This window comes from Erithacus rubecula, assembly GCF_903797595.1.
Source record: "Erithacus rubecula genome assembly, chromosome: 13".
Lineage (NCBI taxonomy): Eukaryota > Metazoa > Chordata > Aves > Passeriformes > Muscicapidae > Erithacus > Erithacus rubecula.
This window is the reverse complement of record NC_136665.1, coordinates 509788-527437: the sequence shown is the minus strand read 5'-3', so window position 1 is coordinate 527437 and position 17650 is coordinate 509788. Positions and strand designations below refer to the sequence as shown.

The 17650-nt window shown below is 41.4% G+C and overlaps 1 protein-coding gene across 4 annotated transcripts in view; it reads right to left on the bottom strand.

Moving 5' to 3' along the window:
* FAM120A (family with sequence similarity 120 member A) overlaps nucleotides 1-17650 on the bottom strand; it is a 47555-nt gene that overhangs the window by 19685 nt on the left and 10220 nt on the right. For 2 of the 4 annotated variants that reach the window (XM_079317508.1, XM_079317506.1), the window contains exons 3-9: nucleotides 16497-16579; nucleotides 7999-8127; nucleotides 7444-7540; nucleotides 6196-6293; nucleotides 5623-5906; nucleotides 4867-4954; nucleotides 1328-1552 (exon numbers count right to left, since the gene is read on the bottom strand). In XM_079317508.1, the coding sequence (XP_079173634.1) occupies nucleotides 1328-1552; nucleotides 4867-4954; nucleotides 5623-5906; nucleotides 6196-6293; nucleotides 7444-7540; nucleotides 7999-8127; nucleotides 16497-16579 (1004 nt within the window). Of the gene's footprint in view, nucleotides 1-1327; nucleotides 1553-4866; nucleotides 4955-5622; nucleotides 5907-6195; nucleotides 6297-7443; nucleotides 7541-7998; nucleotides 8128-16496; nucleotides 16580-17650 lie in introns of all 4 variants that reach the window. The other 2 variants (XM_079317507.1, XM_079317505.1) reach the window with 1 other exon arrangement.

Below are 17650 nucleotides of genomic sequence, written 5' to 3'. Positions count from 1 at the left end.
AAGGCCCTGGGGGTGCTGGTGGCAGTGGCTGAACAGGAGTCCAGCTGGGCAAGAAGGACCAGGGCACCTTGGCCTGTTGCAGCCCTGGTGTGGCAGCAGGAGCAGGACAGTGCCCATCCCCTCTGCTGGCACTGCTGAGACCCCACCTCCAGTCCTGGGGTCAGTTTTGGGCCCCTCACAACAAGAAAGAGCTTGAGGGGCTGGAGCGTGTCCAGAGAAGGGAACAGAGCTGGGGAAGGAGCTCAGCCTGGAGAAAAGGAGGCTCAGGGGGAAGCTTCTGGCTCTGCACAACTCTCTGACAGGAGGGGACAGCCAGGGGATCAGGCTCGGCTCCCAAGAACAAAGGACAGGACAAAGGAAATGGCTTCAGGTGGCAGTGGTGGAGTCCCCATCCCTCAAGGGATCTAAAAGCCATGTAGATGTGGCACTTGGGGACAGGGCTGAGTGGTGGTCTTGGCAGTGCTAGGTTAACAGCTGTACTCAATTACCTTAAAAATCTTTTTTAACTTAAATGATTCGCTGATTAAACATCAAGTAGCATTTAAACATGCTAAGAATGTTAGTCTGCTAAAAATGTTTGTCTGTGAAAGAGAACTGGCATCAGTGGTCTTTAGAGACCTTTTGATTCTTCGTCTCTAAAAAAAAAGTGCAAGAACACGACAGCAAGACGAGCTGTGGTACTAAACAAACAAATAGGAAATAGAAAATTCAAGCCTCAACCTCGATGCAGTAACTTTTACTTGGATGGATTTCAGATCTGCCTGTGATCCTTATTGTCCTGAAGATTTTTAAGGTGCTTAAAGGTTAACAGGCATGGGGACAGTGCCATTTTGCTAGCTGCTGGTACAAAAGGGATTTCTTAGAGCTGCTGTGTTTCTCTTGGGGCCTGGCTATCAGTAATGGGAGGCATCAGACTGGGAGAGAAAACAACCTTGTACTTCTGAACACTGAAAATAGAAAAGACTTGGCACAAACACCAAAGCACATATGTAGGAATTTTTAGATGGAAATGGACTCTGCATAAACACATGCACACAGACATATACACCCATGCACAGAGATATATACAAATAACTGCAAATACTCGAGAAAAAAACTAATTTTATAAATAAACACTTCTAGTTGTAGTAATCTCATATTTATCGGAACAATGTACCATATTAGCAGTTAGAAAACGGGGGGGAAACTGGTTCAGATAACTAAAAAGGGACCAGAAGTTAGAGCATTAAGAAGGATGTAAAAATCTGGTACCCTTTAGCCAAAAATGCCAGGCCAATTATTTTTACAGAATCATTATCTCACAGTACCTCATTTCAAAATGTCATACCTTGGTTAGGACATGAAAGATGTAGGGATACATTAACCCCTTCTTGTGCCTGTGCTCTGCCACTCGTAATACTTCAGGTGCTACTGGAGGTAATGGAGGGGTGGTAATATCCATGTGGTTTCTGGTGGGCATGGACAACAGGCATGGGATTTGTGGATTACTGCTTTGATTCCCTTTGACATCAGCTGCCTGACTTCCTGAAGAAGCACTAGAGGAACCTTCTGCCTGTAACAGAACATACAAAATAAAGTGCTTTGGATGTGTCCAGAAACTTAACAGGAGATCAGCCAAAGGAAACAGCAAACTTCCTCCCTCACCCCCAGTGAAAATAGTGTATCTTCACGCTGCTGCACTGTGCAGAACACATCATCCAAAGCTGGCTAAAAGGTTTTCAGGAAACCTTCAGCCATTGTTTGCTAGTAAAACCAAACTACTAAGAAAATACATACTATGATAAAGCTTTTAACTCATTAACAACAACAGAAATTACTATTTTCTATAAATTTTAACCACATAATGCAGAAGTGGACTCATGGCCTTTCAATGACCTGTGAATGGCCTCTTAACTCAGTATTCCTGAGATATTTCCAACTCAATGTGCTAACTGAGAGTCACACAGTCTGTATTTTATCTACACTTCCATTAACATAGCTTGCAATTCTAGATGAAACAGGGAAAATAACATGGTTCAATTAAATAACACGTAAAATACATAGTGTCCAAACTCAATAGCTGGGTAAATGCTGTTGTTTTTTTTGGCTGCTCGGGGTTTTTTTAACATAAAAGCTCTTTGTCTGAGAAGACTGTAAGAGAAAATGGCGAAGTATTCTGACTGGAAGACTAAAGCGCCATTTTATTCCAGTTCTAGAAATGCAGCTCATAAACTCATGGGGAAAATATGATGCACAAAAATATACTGTAAACCTCTCAGCCTTTATAAGGATTTTATGTTGATTTCTCATAGATACAACCAAAAAAAATTTAGAATTCCTTCCTAAAAATCCTAGTCTTCAAAACCAAGAGCTGGTTTTAGCTTAAGAGTTCATGTTAGCTTCACACCTATAAATTATCATAGCAACAGTAAAAACTCTTGAGAGCAAAATTTGATCACTTGATGATACATCACGCATGAGTATTTTCACAACAGGAGTAAAGAAGTTCATATGCTTCCTAAGACCTGAAAAGCAAAGCTGAAACAGAAGTGGCCAAAGCATGAATTCCCACAGAACATGTAACATAAAAATTGGCCCAAACAAGCTTGGGTAGCTATCTTCAGACCTATGAAAAATAAAAACCTGAATGCAAACAAAAAAAAACCCCACACAGCTTCCAAGAGTCTTCTACAGAAAGGTGTAGGTAGCAAAAATGGGCTTTAGAAAAACACCCAAAGGCAACCTTCTTTTCAGATGACACTTCAATTACACAATCAAAGAGTATGTTACTGAAAGACTGTATTTTAGTTGGTAATATAGACTTCATTTGAGTTATAAAAATGAAAATAGACAGACAAAATGGCTAAGACCTGTAAACCAGAACACTTCCAAAACAACATGCTATTACCAAATGCTTTTCTCACAGCTTTATTAAATCTGTGTTACAGTATCAAATATTTCTATATCAAGTTAAAGATTTTTTTTCCCTGCCTTCTACTATCCAAATAACTGTAAATCAGCAATGCTGAACCACAGCGAGAAGTTTACGGAACTATCAATGACTGGGGGCACACAGAGAAGAAGACAAAACCCCCCACATGACAGCAGTGCTTTTCTCACTGCAGTACCCAGGCTCTTCCTGAATCTGCACCAGCAACATTCCAACACCTAAGCTGAGGAAACACCAGTTAAAAGGAGATTCTTTTCTTTAGAAATATTCATCCAGCCAAATGAGAAGAGCTTACCTCTGTCATGTAGAATCACATTGTGAGAGGAATGTCAAAATTCCTTGCAGTTAAGTCAAGTGAAAGGAGTGTCAAGACTGCTGCTACCTGCCTGACCTGTGCTGGATTTTCAGCACTTCAGAAATTCACATAGCTCACTCAATTGAAACCTTCATAGAATCAGATTGTAAGGGACCTTTGAGTCCACCTCATTTGACCCCTGCCATGGGCAGAGAGAGACCTTCCACTATCCCAGTTTGCTCCAAGTCCTGTCCAGCCTGGCCCTGGACATTCCCAGGGATGGGGAAACTTCTCTGGGCAACTTCTTAAGGAAAAGGAAGTACCACCTATTTTCTCAATCATTGATGTTCAACTCTCTAGGAAATTAGTTCACTTACAAAATGTACTCACAATCCTTCCTGCTGTGCTCAAAAGATAGTTCTGCCTTCTGCTACTGAGGGCTGACAAAGTGGTTTGATAATTTAAAAAACAGGCAAGTAAAGCTCAGGAGCATTACTACATTAAACTGGATATATTTAAGTCAGCCTGTGCATACATCTCTTGGAAGGTTTAGTGAGTGCTCGTTCAGCTCTGGCTCAGTGTGGCTATCTCTGGGAAAGGACATGCCCAAGGCTGGAGGAGCCACAGGGCTGCTGCACACAGGGCCTGGCCCAGCAAAGAAGAAAGGAATGTAATAGGTCAAATTAGCATTTGCATACAGTGACTAATCCCCAAGCAGATACAGCTATCCTACAGGTGCAGTCTGCAGAAATAATAACCACTGATAGATTAAATCATCCACTTGATATTTTAAGCACAAAAGCCCAAGTTTACTGGAATTCCTATGTCAAAAGTACAGGGAAAATGTTCTGCTTGCTCACAGTGTAACTAACTCAAGATCAGGATTTTTTGAGAGAGTTAACAGTTGGTGTACAGCTCCACCATCAAGGCAGAGAGATATTAAGTGCAAATGCTCTGAATGTTCTTTCAAAACACAGATCACACATGGAACAGACACCACCATGTTCTTGATTTGAACATGGTTTGAAATCTCAGATTTAGTATTGATAAATCTTAATCAAGTGCTTATCTAGCCCATCTTTACCTAGTTAAACAGCAACACTAACCAGGCCCATGGAGCTATTTTAATAAGCATTATGTGAAATTCCTATAATGCAGTTGTAAAGGACTTTTAAGTCCTCAGCTGAGCTCTGATACACCTGCAGTGGCCTGTGACTAACACAGACGGTGTCAGAGCTGTGGTTACTGCACTGTGGGTTACAGGACATGGACTCTGACTCCATGGACACTCAGACTGCCACTCCTTCCTAAAAATCCAACACACTACTGGAAATCTAGAGAGCAACATCTGAGCAACACTGCATGGGGAGATTGTTGGCTAAGGGTCAAATAAGGTAATTGATTTGTTCCTGGTTTGTATCTAGCATTGTCTAAAACATCCTATTTCATGCCTGGCTTTATGTATATGCTGCAATGTCCTTGGAAAACTTACTCCTGTACTCTTAAGTCGTTGTTTTGTAATTCACAAAGTGTACTAGTTTGCACTAAATACCTTGGATCAATATCGAAAATCCCCCTCCAAGTTTGCTGTAAAGCTTTAATACAAAGTAATAAAATGCGATGTCTGGAATTTAGGAAATACCTTTGTTTGGTCTCCCAGCTCTCCACGTGTTTGACCTTCTGACTGGGTTCCTGGCTTTTCCCAGCCTATTTTGTTCCCACTGACATGGCTGAAGGACAACAGAAAGAAGAACATCATACTAAAATGCAGTTTGAGAGACAGTGAAATAAATCCTTGGTGTCTGTGACCAGAATTTTGGGCAAGACACTCTGATTTTAAGGGATGATTTCTATTAAAAATGTCCATTTGTAGGAGTCTTGGAAAATATTTCTGACATTCACATTACATTACACCCAAATTTAGGACATGCAAACACTAAAAGTTCAGTGAAGTTTTGTAGATTTCAGATTCTGAAATTGCAATGACTTACTACTGTGAAGCAGGAGTATTTTTTATACAAAGCAAAGAACTGGAAGGCTTTATGACATTTACCAAAACTTCACTCTCTCAATAAAACATAAGGGCAGAAGAGGAAAAACACCCAACACTAGTATTTGCTTTTGTATTCCTGCTTAAGGAACAAGGTGAGAGATTGAACCATACACGTCTGCAGTCCTAGTGACTCAAAACCATCTTTTTAAGGTCTAGCATACCACTAATTTGCAGATTTATGCAAAGTCCAACTCTGTCAGGAGCTGGACTTCAATGATGCTTTCAGCTCAGGGTATTCTATGATTGATTCTATGATTTTTACTTTCAGGTCACAGGCAAACGATTTTGAAAGTAAATTTATTTTAACAGAAGCTGAGTAAGAGAACATCCTCATGAGAAACTTACTTCACTGCACCCCCATTGCCTTCATCATTGTCAGAGGACGAAGATGTAGAAGAGGCAGGAAAATAGGTTGAATCCACATGGTTAGGGCTCCCACTCTGGGCTGGATTTATTGGAGAAGACCGTTCATACAATGGTGTGTGTTTTCCTTCGTGAGGAATGTTACTGTAATTGTTCTGCTCAGACAGACTTTTTCCACCTGTTTCCAAGGTGATGGCTGGCTCAGAGAGGCTGTAGGGGTATGGACCCTGGCCTTGGGCCCCACCCTGACTGGACATCTGCTGGGCCTAAAATAAAGGGATCTCTCTTGAGTGAAGACAACTAAGGCTTTGCTTTTAAAACAAAATACATTCTTTAATCAAGTGGCCTTTTCCAAATGTATGCATTAAAACTCAGCCATCGTGTGCATCCACAAAATTGTTCCACCACAGTCTGTAGCATCACTTTAGTTCCAGATCTAAAATTCAGTCAGTGACTGCCCACACTGAAAAAGCTGGCTACACCTTTCCCACCTGGATTCCAGTTTGCTGGGCACAGCAGGCCCCTCCCATGAAGGGGGGCAGAAGCTGTACTTACCACAGGTTTTGCTTGTAGTGAGGTCTGTGGAATGTTAAGCATCTGAGAAGGAACATATGGTGGCACTAACCCAGGCATACCAAAATGATTTGGTCTGGCTGCTGTATTGCAGGGGAGGAGGGGAAAAGAGAAGGGAAAAAAAAAGAAAAAAACCAAGCACTCATGAAAACACTCCACATTTGACACAAATGTTACCATGTTTGTCCTTTTCCTTCTATGGTTTATTTATTCTTGTTCTGTTAGCATTACTGTTTTCTCCTATGTGTTTAATTAATTATAATACATAATAATTTAATTTAATTAATTATTTATTTATATTATTTATTATTATTATTTATTTAATAAATAAATAATAATTTAATTTAATTGATTTTTACCTTTCAACAAAAATACCTTGTAGCTTATGAAATGTATTTTATGTGTCTCACCTTCTTTCAGGTCTTTGTATCTCATTGCTGAACATTCCTATTCTATCTGGGAATCAAAGGCAGCTTACAAGAAAAAAACCTCCAAGAGTTGTCATAATGGAGACACTGTCAATGTCAAAGATACAGAATGCTAGCATTTTCAACCTAGTGTAGCCTCTAAACCCTTCAGTGCAGGTCTTTGGATGTAAATAAAAACACTCCACACCCTCAAAGAGAGCAGAAAAAATCTGTGTCAGTGTACCAGTAGGGTAACTGAAGATCTTTAGAAAATTTAAACTAAAGTGACATTTTAGTGTTAGGATTGGGGCATGAGTAGGAAATCTTGTGATCACACATTTTAATTTTCAAGCCTTGAGAATAATCTGCAACACCGCAACAATGTGTGGATGCAATTTGAGCAGGTTTGTTATGACACCAAAAAATCAAAGACTATAAAGGGATTTCTAATACATTCCAGCAAGGCCAGTAAGAAACAGTAAATATGTTTTAATGACTAGAAATAGCAACTATCCTCATGAATGGAGTGGACACTAGACTTCACTTGTTCCCAGCATCACTCTCTCAAGAGTACCAATGCCAGAATGGAAGCTGCAACAGCCAAGAAGGAAAGTAATCCAGGTTGTTCTCTTCTAGGACACCAACACAACCTCCAGCACAGATCCTAAGAAAACCTCCCTCTGAAATCTCACCTTGACAGGTCAATGAGAATTGCCAGAAGATATAAACATTTTTCTAAGAGGTGGCCACCAATGTAATTTCTGATTTAGGGTTACCCTAGGTTTTGTTTAAAACAAAAAGCCTGGTTGCTGTCATTACTTACCTAGGTAATGTGGTGGATGAAATGGCATAGGTTTATTAGTTGCTGAGTAGTAAGCAACCGCTCTCTTAAACCGAGTAACTTTGTCATCTGTTCTAGACTAAAATATAAAAAAAAAAGATCGGTCAGAAGCACTTCACCTGTAGGTCAGTACAGGGCTGTACAATAGTTAATGTACACAGTATCTCAGGATTAATGCCTGTGGACCCTCCAGGGCTGCAGCACTGCTCCAGTACAAGAAATGCTATGTCAACCCATGAAAGGGTAAACATTCAGCCTTCATGTACAGCTGAGTCTCAAAGGCAGTGAACACAGCTAGGCTACAAACTCCTCTGGTTATCAAGAATTTACAGCACTGAGGGTAAATACAGGTTTAATTTTCACCCCCAGAAAGCATGGAACATGAAATTAGGACACCTGAGCCACCGCAATATCAACAGATTCATATTATCAACCAACCAAATCACTATTTTATCAAGTGATATTATTCAACAAAAATGTACAGCAAAATGGATTTTAGAAAAAGAAAACAAGACAATATTTGGCTTTATACTTCACCTGTGAATGCTGAAAAACATCTTTTGCTATGGCATCCAAATCAGTGGTGTCCTGAATGTTGCGGACGTAGTCAGCTACGGCTTTGATCACTACGTCACACGGCGGTAAAACTAACTGGTGAGCACGTACCTGTGAGCAAATACGGCAGGTGAGCAGGGAATGAGCACAGAGCTGGACCCCCCTCTACTGACAGTGTCTGCAAAAATCTCCCTGTTCCCACATGTACTATCTAACTTCTTCTGGGCCTTCTGCTTTGTTTTTGAGACTTCACCTTGAACAGTGACTCACAGAATTACAATGTATTTATATATATGTCAAACCTCACTCCAACGTAAATGTGGTTAAGTATCAGCTCCAACAACAAACAAGGTCAACAATGCTGATTCTTTTACTGCTTTGTAGCTGCACATTTCCTCTAGTACAAAACGCTTCATCTAATTCATCATACACCATTATCTTCATCATACACTCACATATATATGCCAGGAAATACTTTCACACAGTTTATTTTCTGAGTGTAAAGTGATAGCAGAATTGATGAAAAAGACCCACTGGAAACCCAGGACTTCCACCTCAGCGTTCAATTGGTTACTTCTGAAAATAAATTATTACTTGGCCTATGATTATGGGAATGGCTGCTCCTATGTGCCCTGTGTAATCCTACAAAGGGAACAGAAACTTCAGGCCAAGGAACCATCCTGGACCTCTGTAGAATTCCAGCCAGGCAGCAGTGCTGCCAGCTGGATGTGAAGAACCCCTCTGTGGAAATCCAGGGTACCTCCCTGGCTCCTCTGGGGATGCAAGGACCCCCCTGACAGACCCCTCTGAGACACCCAAGTGATGCCCAAAAGCCTCAGGGGCTGGATTTAGCTCCTTGGGAAAACTGACCAACACTGAGGGAAGACATGCAAGCCCTGAAGATAAGTAAAGTGTAAATTAGAGTGTTAGGGTGTACAATAAGTAGGTTTTTTAGATTGTTTATATTAAGGGCCATGTGGTCAAGATGGAGGATTTGGGGTGTGGTGGGCTTCTTCCTCCTTCTCCTTCATGTCATCCATGTTGGGGTTGCATTCTGGGAACCACAGATTGGATGGGGAAAGAACTGGATATTGTAATGAGACTGCATGGTATTGGAAAGTGATTGTAAGTATTGAAGACAGCCTAGAGTATAAAAGACATGGCTCTGCCTCCTAGACAGCACTTTAGCCATGGTCCCCTTGTGAGCGGACCTGGTCAGCCTGGCTGGGACATTCTATAGATAAGATAAAATAAACAGCCTTGAAACAGCAGAAGATCGTCTTGAGCAGTTTCTCACCGGTGATTTCAGGAAAACCCTGAATCCCAAACCACCTGCATGTCCCTTCCGAGGAGGTCTCACACCTAAAGAGACCCTCAGACAGTGACGCTCCTCAATCGTCAGCAGCTCCTGCTCCCATCCCAAGTGCTGCACAGGCTCACAGGGCCAGGAACAAGGTCTCCAAACACGTGTCCTACATTCCAGGAGAAGCCTGAACAATTTCTAAAAATTCTGGCGGGAATCTCTGCACAATTCTGAAGCACTCTGCCTGGGCTTAAAGGGGCAGCTAGGTTTTTGCTTTTAACATCTTTTAATCTGCTTGCAAAATTCAGTGATTCAGAAGCTGAGAGATCACTATTATGATTTAACAGTTCTACTTTTAAGACACAAAAAAATTCAAAAGATCTTTACGCATCCGTACTGTGTATTCTACACGGAGATATCATACTTTACTAGAAGATAGTGCAACTTAGTCTTGTCAGAAACATTTATGCAAAATTCTGATTAAGCTTCGTTAGTTTTATCTCTCCAAATTTAAAACTCATACCACAACTCCTTTTCATTTCATATGGGGTCTACCACATGTGATAATTTTCTTCCCTGCCCTTATCTGATCTACTTATGATGTGATTTCTTACATAGCCGTCTTCATATTTAGACCATGGAATTTTAGCCAGATACCCATTTTTGTTAATTTCCTTCTCCTAATGTCTACTTCCTACAAATGTCAGGATACTCATTCTGTATCTGGTCATTCTCTCCTAGAGATGAGCTCTATACTTTATAAGCCCAAATTAAACACAGAAACAGAATGGTTAAGGAACCTTAAAATCCATCCACTTCCATCCCCTGCCATAGCCAGGGACCTTCTATTAGCCCATGTTGTTCCAAGACCCATCCAACCTGGTCTTGGATACTCCCAAAAATCCAGTGCAGCCACAGCTACTCTGGGCACCCTGTACCAGGGCCTCCCCGACCTCACAGGGAAGAATTTCTTTCTAGTAACTAACCTAAACCTGCTCTTCTCTTCAGGTTAAGAACATTCCCCTCATGTTTTGTCAGTCCATGCCCTTGTGAAAACTGAACTGAAAAGAACAGTTTTGTTTAGTGTAGTCAGTAGCAGGGTAATTATTTCTATCTTATATTTTAGTATAAGTTTACACTAGTGTGCACTCTGAATACAGACAACAATACTAAATATAGACCACACTCACATGTAAGCTTAGAGTCACAAATATTGGTGATGAAATTTTGCCCACATTTTGCCAGAAGAAGGAATAGATTTTCTTCTCCCTGGTAATAGAAGTCAGTTGCTGAACACCTCCCATTTTCCTCATATATGTAACATTTACCCATCTCTAAAACGGCTGAATCATTCCTTGGCTGTGTCACGCTGGATGTGCTCTCTGCAGTGCCCTTGCAGAAACCCTGCACTGCTCCCCAAGTGTTCCTGCAATCTCTGCTTGGAAACACAGTGCATGACAGGGGTAAGCAATCTCCTGTTCATTTCTGTTACCTCCATGATGGCAATACTGAATAAACCATTTAAAGCTGGAATCACAAGAAGGCATCACATCACTCTGGCACCAACAGCCAGCTCAGGCCCTGGAAGTTTAAAGCCCAAGTGAGGCAGATCAAGGGCTCACTTTGCATATTGCTCCCATTTAGCTGCCTGAAAACAGCCCCAAGATCTGACTAGAGCATACCCTCAAATCTTGAACTGAGACCTTCTGGAAGTATGTTTTACAGATCTACAGACATTCTACATATTTGGACTTTCTTCTGTTTCAAAGACATCCAGTGCAGACGTGAGAACATCCTCAAAACTAAGAGTATCATGACCTGTGCTGCACAAAAGTCTGAAATGAAAATGGTGAAATAATATGTACATTCCTGATATTAAAGAATAAAATATCTTCCTATTAATTTCGGAACTTTCCAGAAACCCAAAACTGTTGATTTTCTACTAAATCATAAAGAATGTTTCTATTGTGTGCATTATTTCTATTGTGTATATGTGTGCATTAAAATACAAGCTAAGTCTTGTTAGGGACAGGAAAAATTCAGGCTTGCAGTGGAATTTACAGAGCACGTGCTGGTGGTCCAAACTTAGTTTTAATGTCACACAAAGCATTTCTGAGAAAAAGCAGCAGTGTGTTCTACCAATTTCTTATTAGAAGAGTTACTTTTCCCCTTATCCTCTAGAGAAGTGTTTCTGACAAGTAACACTACAGAAAATCAATTTTGGAAGGCAAACATGGGGGTGGGCCCCATACTTGCAGGCAATCAGGTTGGAGAGCTTACACCTTAAAAGCAGCCCAGTTTCTTTGCTAGTTGTAAAAGGTCTCCTTCAGTTTGCAACAGAGCACTGAAAAAAAATCACAAGTCATTTATTTGTGCACTCTTAAAAGACTAAGTGGGAAAAGGCAATGAATTCTACAGGGATATTTGTCAAAACGAGAGGCAGAGTAATATTACAAACACAGAAGCAACAAGATAAAGATGTCTTGGGTTTGACAAAATAAACTTGCAAAAATACTTTTTTGGAAGAGAACAGACTCATAAGTACAACTTCACAAGATGATCAGGATAATGTAGAAGATACCTAAACTACACTTGGGAAAAGGTCCCCAACTCTGGGAACACCCCAGCTGCCCACTGTCTTCATGAAGTAAAGCCTGCAGAGACTAATCAACACCAAATTTAAAGCTGTGCCTGCTGGAAACAGTTAATTGGTTCAGTTTCATTTTCAAACCATTAAAAAAGAGATCTCAAACATCTGGTTGCTGTAAGGCAACACACAGGGAACATCTTTTTTCCGTGGAGAGTGAAAAGGCTGAAGATACGAAGAGGAACATGAATTATGGCAGAAAGCAAAGGAGAGAGCAGAAGCACAAGCCAAAGATGTGATACAGACAGACTTCACTGAGAGCTGTGGACAGCCCACTCCGAACCTGGGGGCTGGGCTGCCATCCAGAACTCCCTGACAAGCTGCAGGGATGAGCTAACAGAAGCCTTCAGAAATTCTATAGCTAGAGAAATGAAGCCTTGCACCTGGGCAGGAGTAACCCCTAGCTACTCCACAGGCTGCAGGTGTGCCAAAAGGGATCTGGAGCTGAAAGACAAAGTAGATTGGAAGACACAGGAGCTGGGGGTGCATCCTGGCACACCCAGGGATCCCCCTCCTCAGTGCATGGCAGATCCACTCCACAGCACTGCACTCTGTCTGGAGCTCTAGCCACATGTCACAACAGCTGAGCTGGTTCTGCAGGCCATCCAGATGGCCAAAGAGTCAGGAGCAATTGCTCTGGAAAGAAGGGGTCAAGGGAACGGGGTTCATCCAGCATGGCAAAGACAAAGCTTTGCAAATACAGCCCCTCCACTCCTCACAGAAAGGTAACTTTGAAGCACAGAGAACCAAGCTCATCACGGCAGTACTTTGTGCAAGAGCAGAAAACACCAGATATAGCCTGAAACAAGAAGGGCCCAGACTGCACACAAAGCAAAACATCTTCCCCATCAAGACCATCAAACCACAGGGCAGGCTGCCCAGACAGGCTGTGCAGTCTTCAACCTCAGAGATTTTCAGGACTAGTCTAGGCAGTGCCCTGAGTAATCTGCTCTGATCTCAAGCTGACCACACTTTTCACAGGAGACTCTACTAGATGACTTCCTGAGGTCCTTTCTGACCTGCATTATGATGACCCTCAGCATCCACAACAACAAATGCCCCACAAACAACAAAGCACTTACTTGAATTGTATCTTAATAATGTCGCCTCTGTCACATGGTAGCAGAAAATTACCTAAGCACCTACTTCACATATTAGTCTCCCTCTGGCAAACACCCTCTGAAGCCAACACAGTAAGACAGGAATTTCCTAGAGAGATTCAGAGAAGAAGCCTAACCTGCATATTCTGGATTGCTTTCTAGAAGCATCTGCCTCTCCACTGAGATGGAACAACCAAGGAGATGGAGTTTCCCTGCATACGCTTTTTATTTATAAAGGGAGACTACATTAAGCTTTGTTTCTAAGGTTACCTTAGACTACATTAAGCTTTGTTTCTAAGGTTACCTTGTGAATGAAGAGTCAGCACTTCAGTGGTCTGTGCTCCCAATCAGGCACCAATTCCTTCCAGAGGTAAGAAACTGCTCTCCCAAACTTATTCTGACAGTATTGATCATTATTCTGACAGTATTGACACATTGATCTTGAAGCACCATACTGTAACCAGTTTTCCCAAAATAAGAACCAAACTGCCTTTGTCTTAAATCCCAAATCACATGAATAAAAAGCAGGATAATGCTGGTTTACAAACAAGGTCTAGCAATTAGATGATTTCTCAGAAAATCTATCACCTCTTCTTGTTTCAAACCCCTGATCTCGGTAGTCATTTCAGTGAACTCTACTCTCAGATAGGTGACAAGACTCAAGTGCAGATCTGCACTCTTACGAGATTTTTCCACAGGCACATTTGGACAGATGAGATCCTGACTCACAACAGGTCACAGAGCTGGCTTTTGATTCTTTCTCCTTGGTCCAGCAACAGCAATTCATACATCTTCATTTAAATTTGGCCAAGGAATCTTCTCAGTTCTGCTGAGCTGACAGGATTGCTGGTGTCTCCTGAAAGGCTTTTCATCCAGCACATACAGACCTTGTCCTGACTCTCGGGCTCACTTCCTTCCAGATGTTAGGTACAGATTCTTCAGTCAGGTTTTCCATTTTCCTCTCATCTTCCCAATTCTACTCAGCTCTTTCTGGATGAACATCCCTCCAATTAAAATAGAGGGAGGGGCTCCTCTGGTTACTTTTTTCACTTCCCCATGGTGACTTCCAGGGAAGACCCAGCAACTTCCACCAGCAAAGTTGGTCATTTATTTTTTAAGTCACCCTTTTTCACTGGTGAGTTGGCAAAGCTTCTCTTCCAGGAAAAGTATCTAATTTGCTCTAGCATAATGAAAGATTGAAAGAGAATACAGGAAAGAAATTCTATTTTATTAATTGTCACAGTTCTCCCTGCAAAGCAACAAATCCAGCCATTGGAACAGAATCTGTCCATTTTGATGCTCAAGGCCATACTGTTTTAAAGACAAAAGATTAAAATCTTTACACAATGAGGAAAAGCTTTCTAAATCCTGAGCTGAAAGAGGTGTGGGATCAAAGCCCTTAGGTCCTGAGCAAGGATAACACTCATTTGTGACTCTAAATAGACACAACAAAGCAAAGTTTGTAAGCATAGCCCAGGAAGGACATCCTGGGGAAACACAACAACTTCCCCCCATTTCTAGGTTTCATGAAGGCTTGTGCTTTTTGGGATGCTTCTGAAACTACTCCTTGCTACCAGCTTTGTGATTAATAGAAATGGTTTATTAAGCATTCATAAAATTTACAAGTAAAACTGCTTTGTGCACACGTACACTGAAGAAGTCCCTACAGAGAGCTGTGGTGACATCACTGACACAGTAGCATGTCAACGAAATTAAACTCAATTAATGAGCTCCTGAAACAAGCCATCATTTCAAACCATGAGCACTGTAAAATTAAAGCTGAAACAAACAGGCATTTGTTCCATTACCAGTAACTAAAGAAGACTGGTTTGGTGCAGATGTGTCCTTCCACCTGACACCACTGCCAGGCAGGAGACAAAGGTGCTGTGCTGTTTGGGGCTATGGCCTGAACAAATGGCCAGCAAGCTGCCATGAAATTCAACAAATCTTATGTTGTGCTAGCTTTTCCTCAGTCAAGAGACTCACCTGCACTGCTAATAGTGCAGCAGTTTACACAGAACCTTTAACAGCCAAACAGGAACTGCTTTCATATCTAATCACATTGGTCAAAGATAAAATCCATCAGGGAGGACTGCCTATAGCAGGCCAGGATGCTCTGAGGGTACGTTTCACTTCCTTGGGATGCCAGCTACAAAGTCCAGATGGCATTTCCACTGAACAGATACAGCTAGATGCAAAAATGACAAATATCTAATTTTCATTCAAGTAATTCAGTATAATTTAGAGGTCTTTCCAGGAAGTCTAGGTGTCTGAACCCATAATCTGACCTGACTGACAAACAAGTCTACTCAAGCTAGACTACAGAAAAGAATCACCAGAAAGTTTATCAACCACTTGGCAAGAAGCCCTACATTTTAACCTCTGTAGTAAGAAATGAAAATACAGGCACACTCACTTATTTTTCTACCTCAAATTTTACAAGGAAGTAGTAAACATGCATGCAGGTTTTGTTTTGCCACTTGAGTGTGGCAAACACTTACCTTTCTAAACACCAGAGCGGCAGCAAAACAGAGATGAGTGTAACATCAAATGTCACAGCTGTTCACTAAGCAATGCATGTGCAAACCTTAAAAATTCTGCTGAAAATCTGGAATCTGGTCTTAAATTCTACCTTTGGCAAAACAAGTTTTCAAGGCTTCATAAAATTTCAGAACAGAAGTGGGAAAAAAAACCACCTATTTTTGGTGTAGAGATAACAAAACAGTCTGACAGAATTTACAAAACAGATTATTTGCTACATGGCACACCTTAGGAGAAAAGCAAATAGATGTATCTGCTGTGGCAGAGAGAAAGGTCACTATGATCCCATTCTCTGATGTGTCCAGTTTCCCTTTTATAGCTCTCTACCTGGCAGATGCACAAGGCAAGTGTGATGAAGCAGCAGAACATACACTGTAAACTAAGAGCATCAGGCAACTTACTTGTCTCACCCCCCCCACCCAAAACCTACCAAAGGCCACTTCAGCTTTCTTGTGCAATCTGTTCTTCAGCATATTTACACTTTAAATACCAAAAACGAATTATTACACACAAACTCAAAGCAGCAGAAAATAAAACATGATGGTAAGAAGACATACAGCTCATTATTTTTCATAGCTGAAGAACATGACCAAACAAAAAAATCTCTTCTTCAAGAGAGAGGAGAGTAAGAAGCTGCATTCTGCAAGCCAAATCACAGTAGAGCCCTGGTTTGTGCAGCTGAATGGCACTAAGGGGGATCATGAAGGCTAAGTTTAGCCTTGTAAGGCCAATGACCCCAGGTATCCTCTCCAGCCAGGGACTGGGCCACCTGAGGGTGACTGAGCACAAGGGCCTCACAGAGCTGCTCTCAATTAAGCTATCACATTGCTCTTGTTAACCAGTAGCATTGATTTTAGCTTAATTTCTCCTAGTTATATTAAATCTGTACCTTAAGTGAAGCTAGTGGATGTTCTGGACCAAGTAAACTCCAATGAAAGGAAGCCAAATCTTCATCAGGTAGAATATGATTACCTGGAACATAATGCAGAACTCATTTAAGTGCACTGTAAAACATTACACACTGTTTCTACATACAGCAAACAAATCTGCAATCAGTCCTCAACTCCTGATCAAGAGGATTAACAGATTAAACCTGCAGATAGCTTTCTGTTACTCCAGAAAAACCTAATTAGCATGCTGCTGCTGTAGCACGAGCCACTTGGTGTGTGTGTGAGGAGCACGCCTCCATGAAACCAGCTCACCTACAGCAGCAATAGAGCCAGGCACAACACAGGGTCCAGCTCCTGCCAGTGTGTCCTGTTAGGGAATCCTCAACAGACTCCACAATGGAGTGCAACAGAGTAAGAACCTGTTCTGCTGCTCCCTGACACATGCTGGCAAGGCCTCTCTGCAGTCCAGCACTGATCCACCCAGGAGCTGTCTCTGGAATCTGCTCTCTGCTCCACTGTGCAGCATGAGTCAAGCAGCAAGGCACCAGCCAGGTTTATTTAACCTTCAGGAACACCAGCAGCTCCAGTGACACTTAGCAGGTTCCCAGCTCCTGAAGTTTCTTTTGCTAACCTAACCAGGTTAGATGGGACCTTAGGCTGGCAGCAGGGAAGGAATGGGAAATTATTTTGTTGTTTCCATGGACAAAGGTAGGGACTGTATTTACCACACCGTTCATACCTAATGGAAGATCACTTATGTTGGCCTTTTTTTTCCCAAAGCACATCACACTCAAAAAAAATTCTTAGTAGGAAACATTTAAAACATTTGTATTAATCAAAGACATAACTAATCAACCTCTGATGGAGTTCAGTGGCTGTGGACCCAAACTTCACAAAGAGCTAAACAGAATGTATTATCACAATTCTGGCAGAAAACTTCAGGATATATTCAATACCTGGCTTTATAGAGCAGCAGCTTATTAGTGAATGTACTGTTCATAAAGAATATGAAAATATTATCTGAATATTATAACAACTGTTTTATTTCTTTTTATTTTGTTTGTAAAATCATCTAGTTTGCTCTTAATGCTCTTTACCCTGCAAAAGCCAGGAAAGCTGTCCCTTGCCTGGTGACAAGCTGATGCCTTCTCAG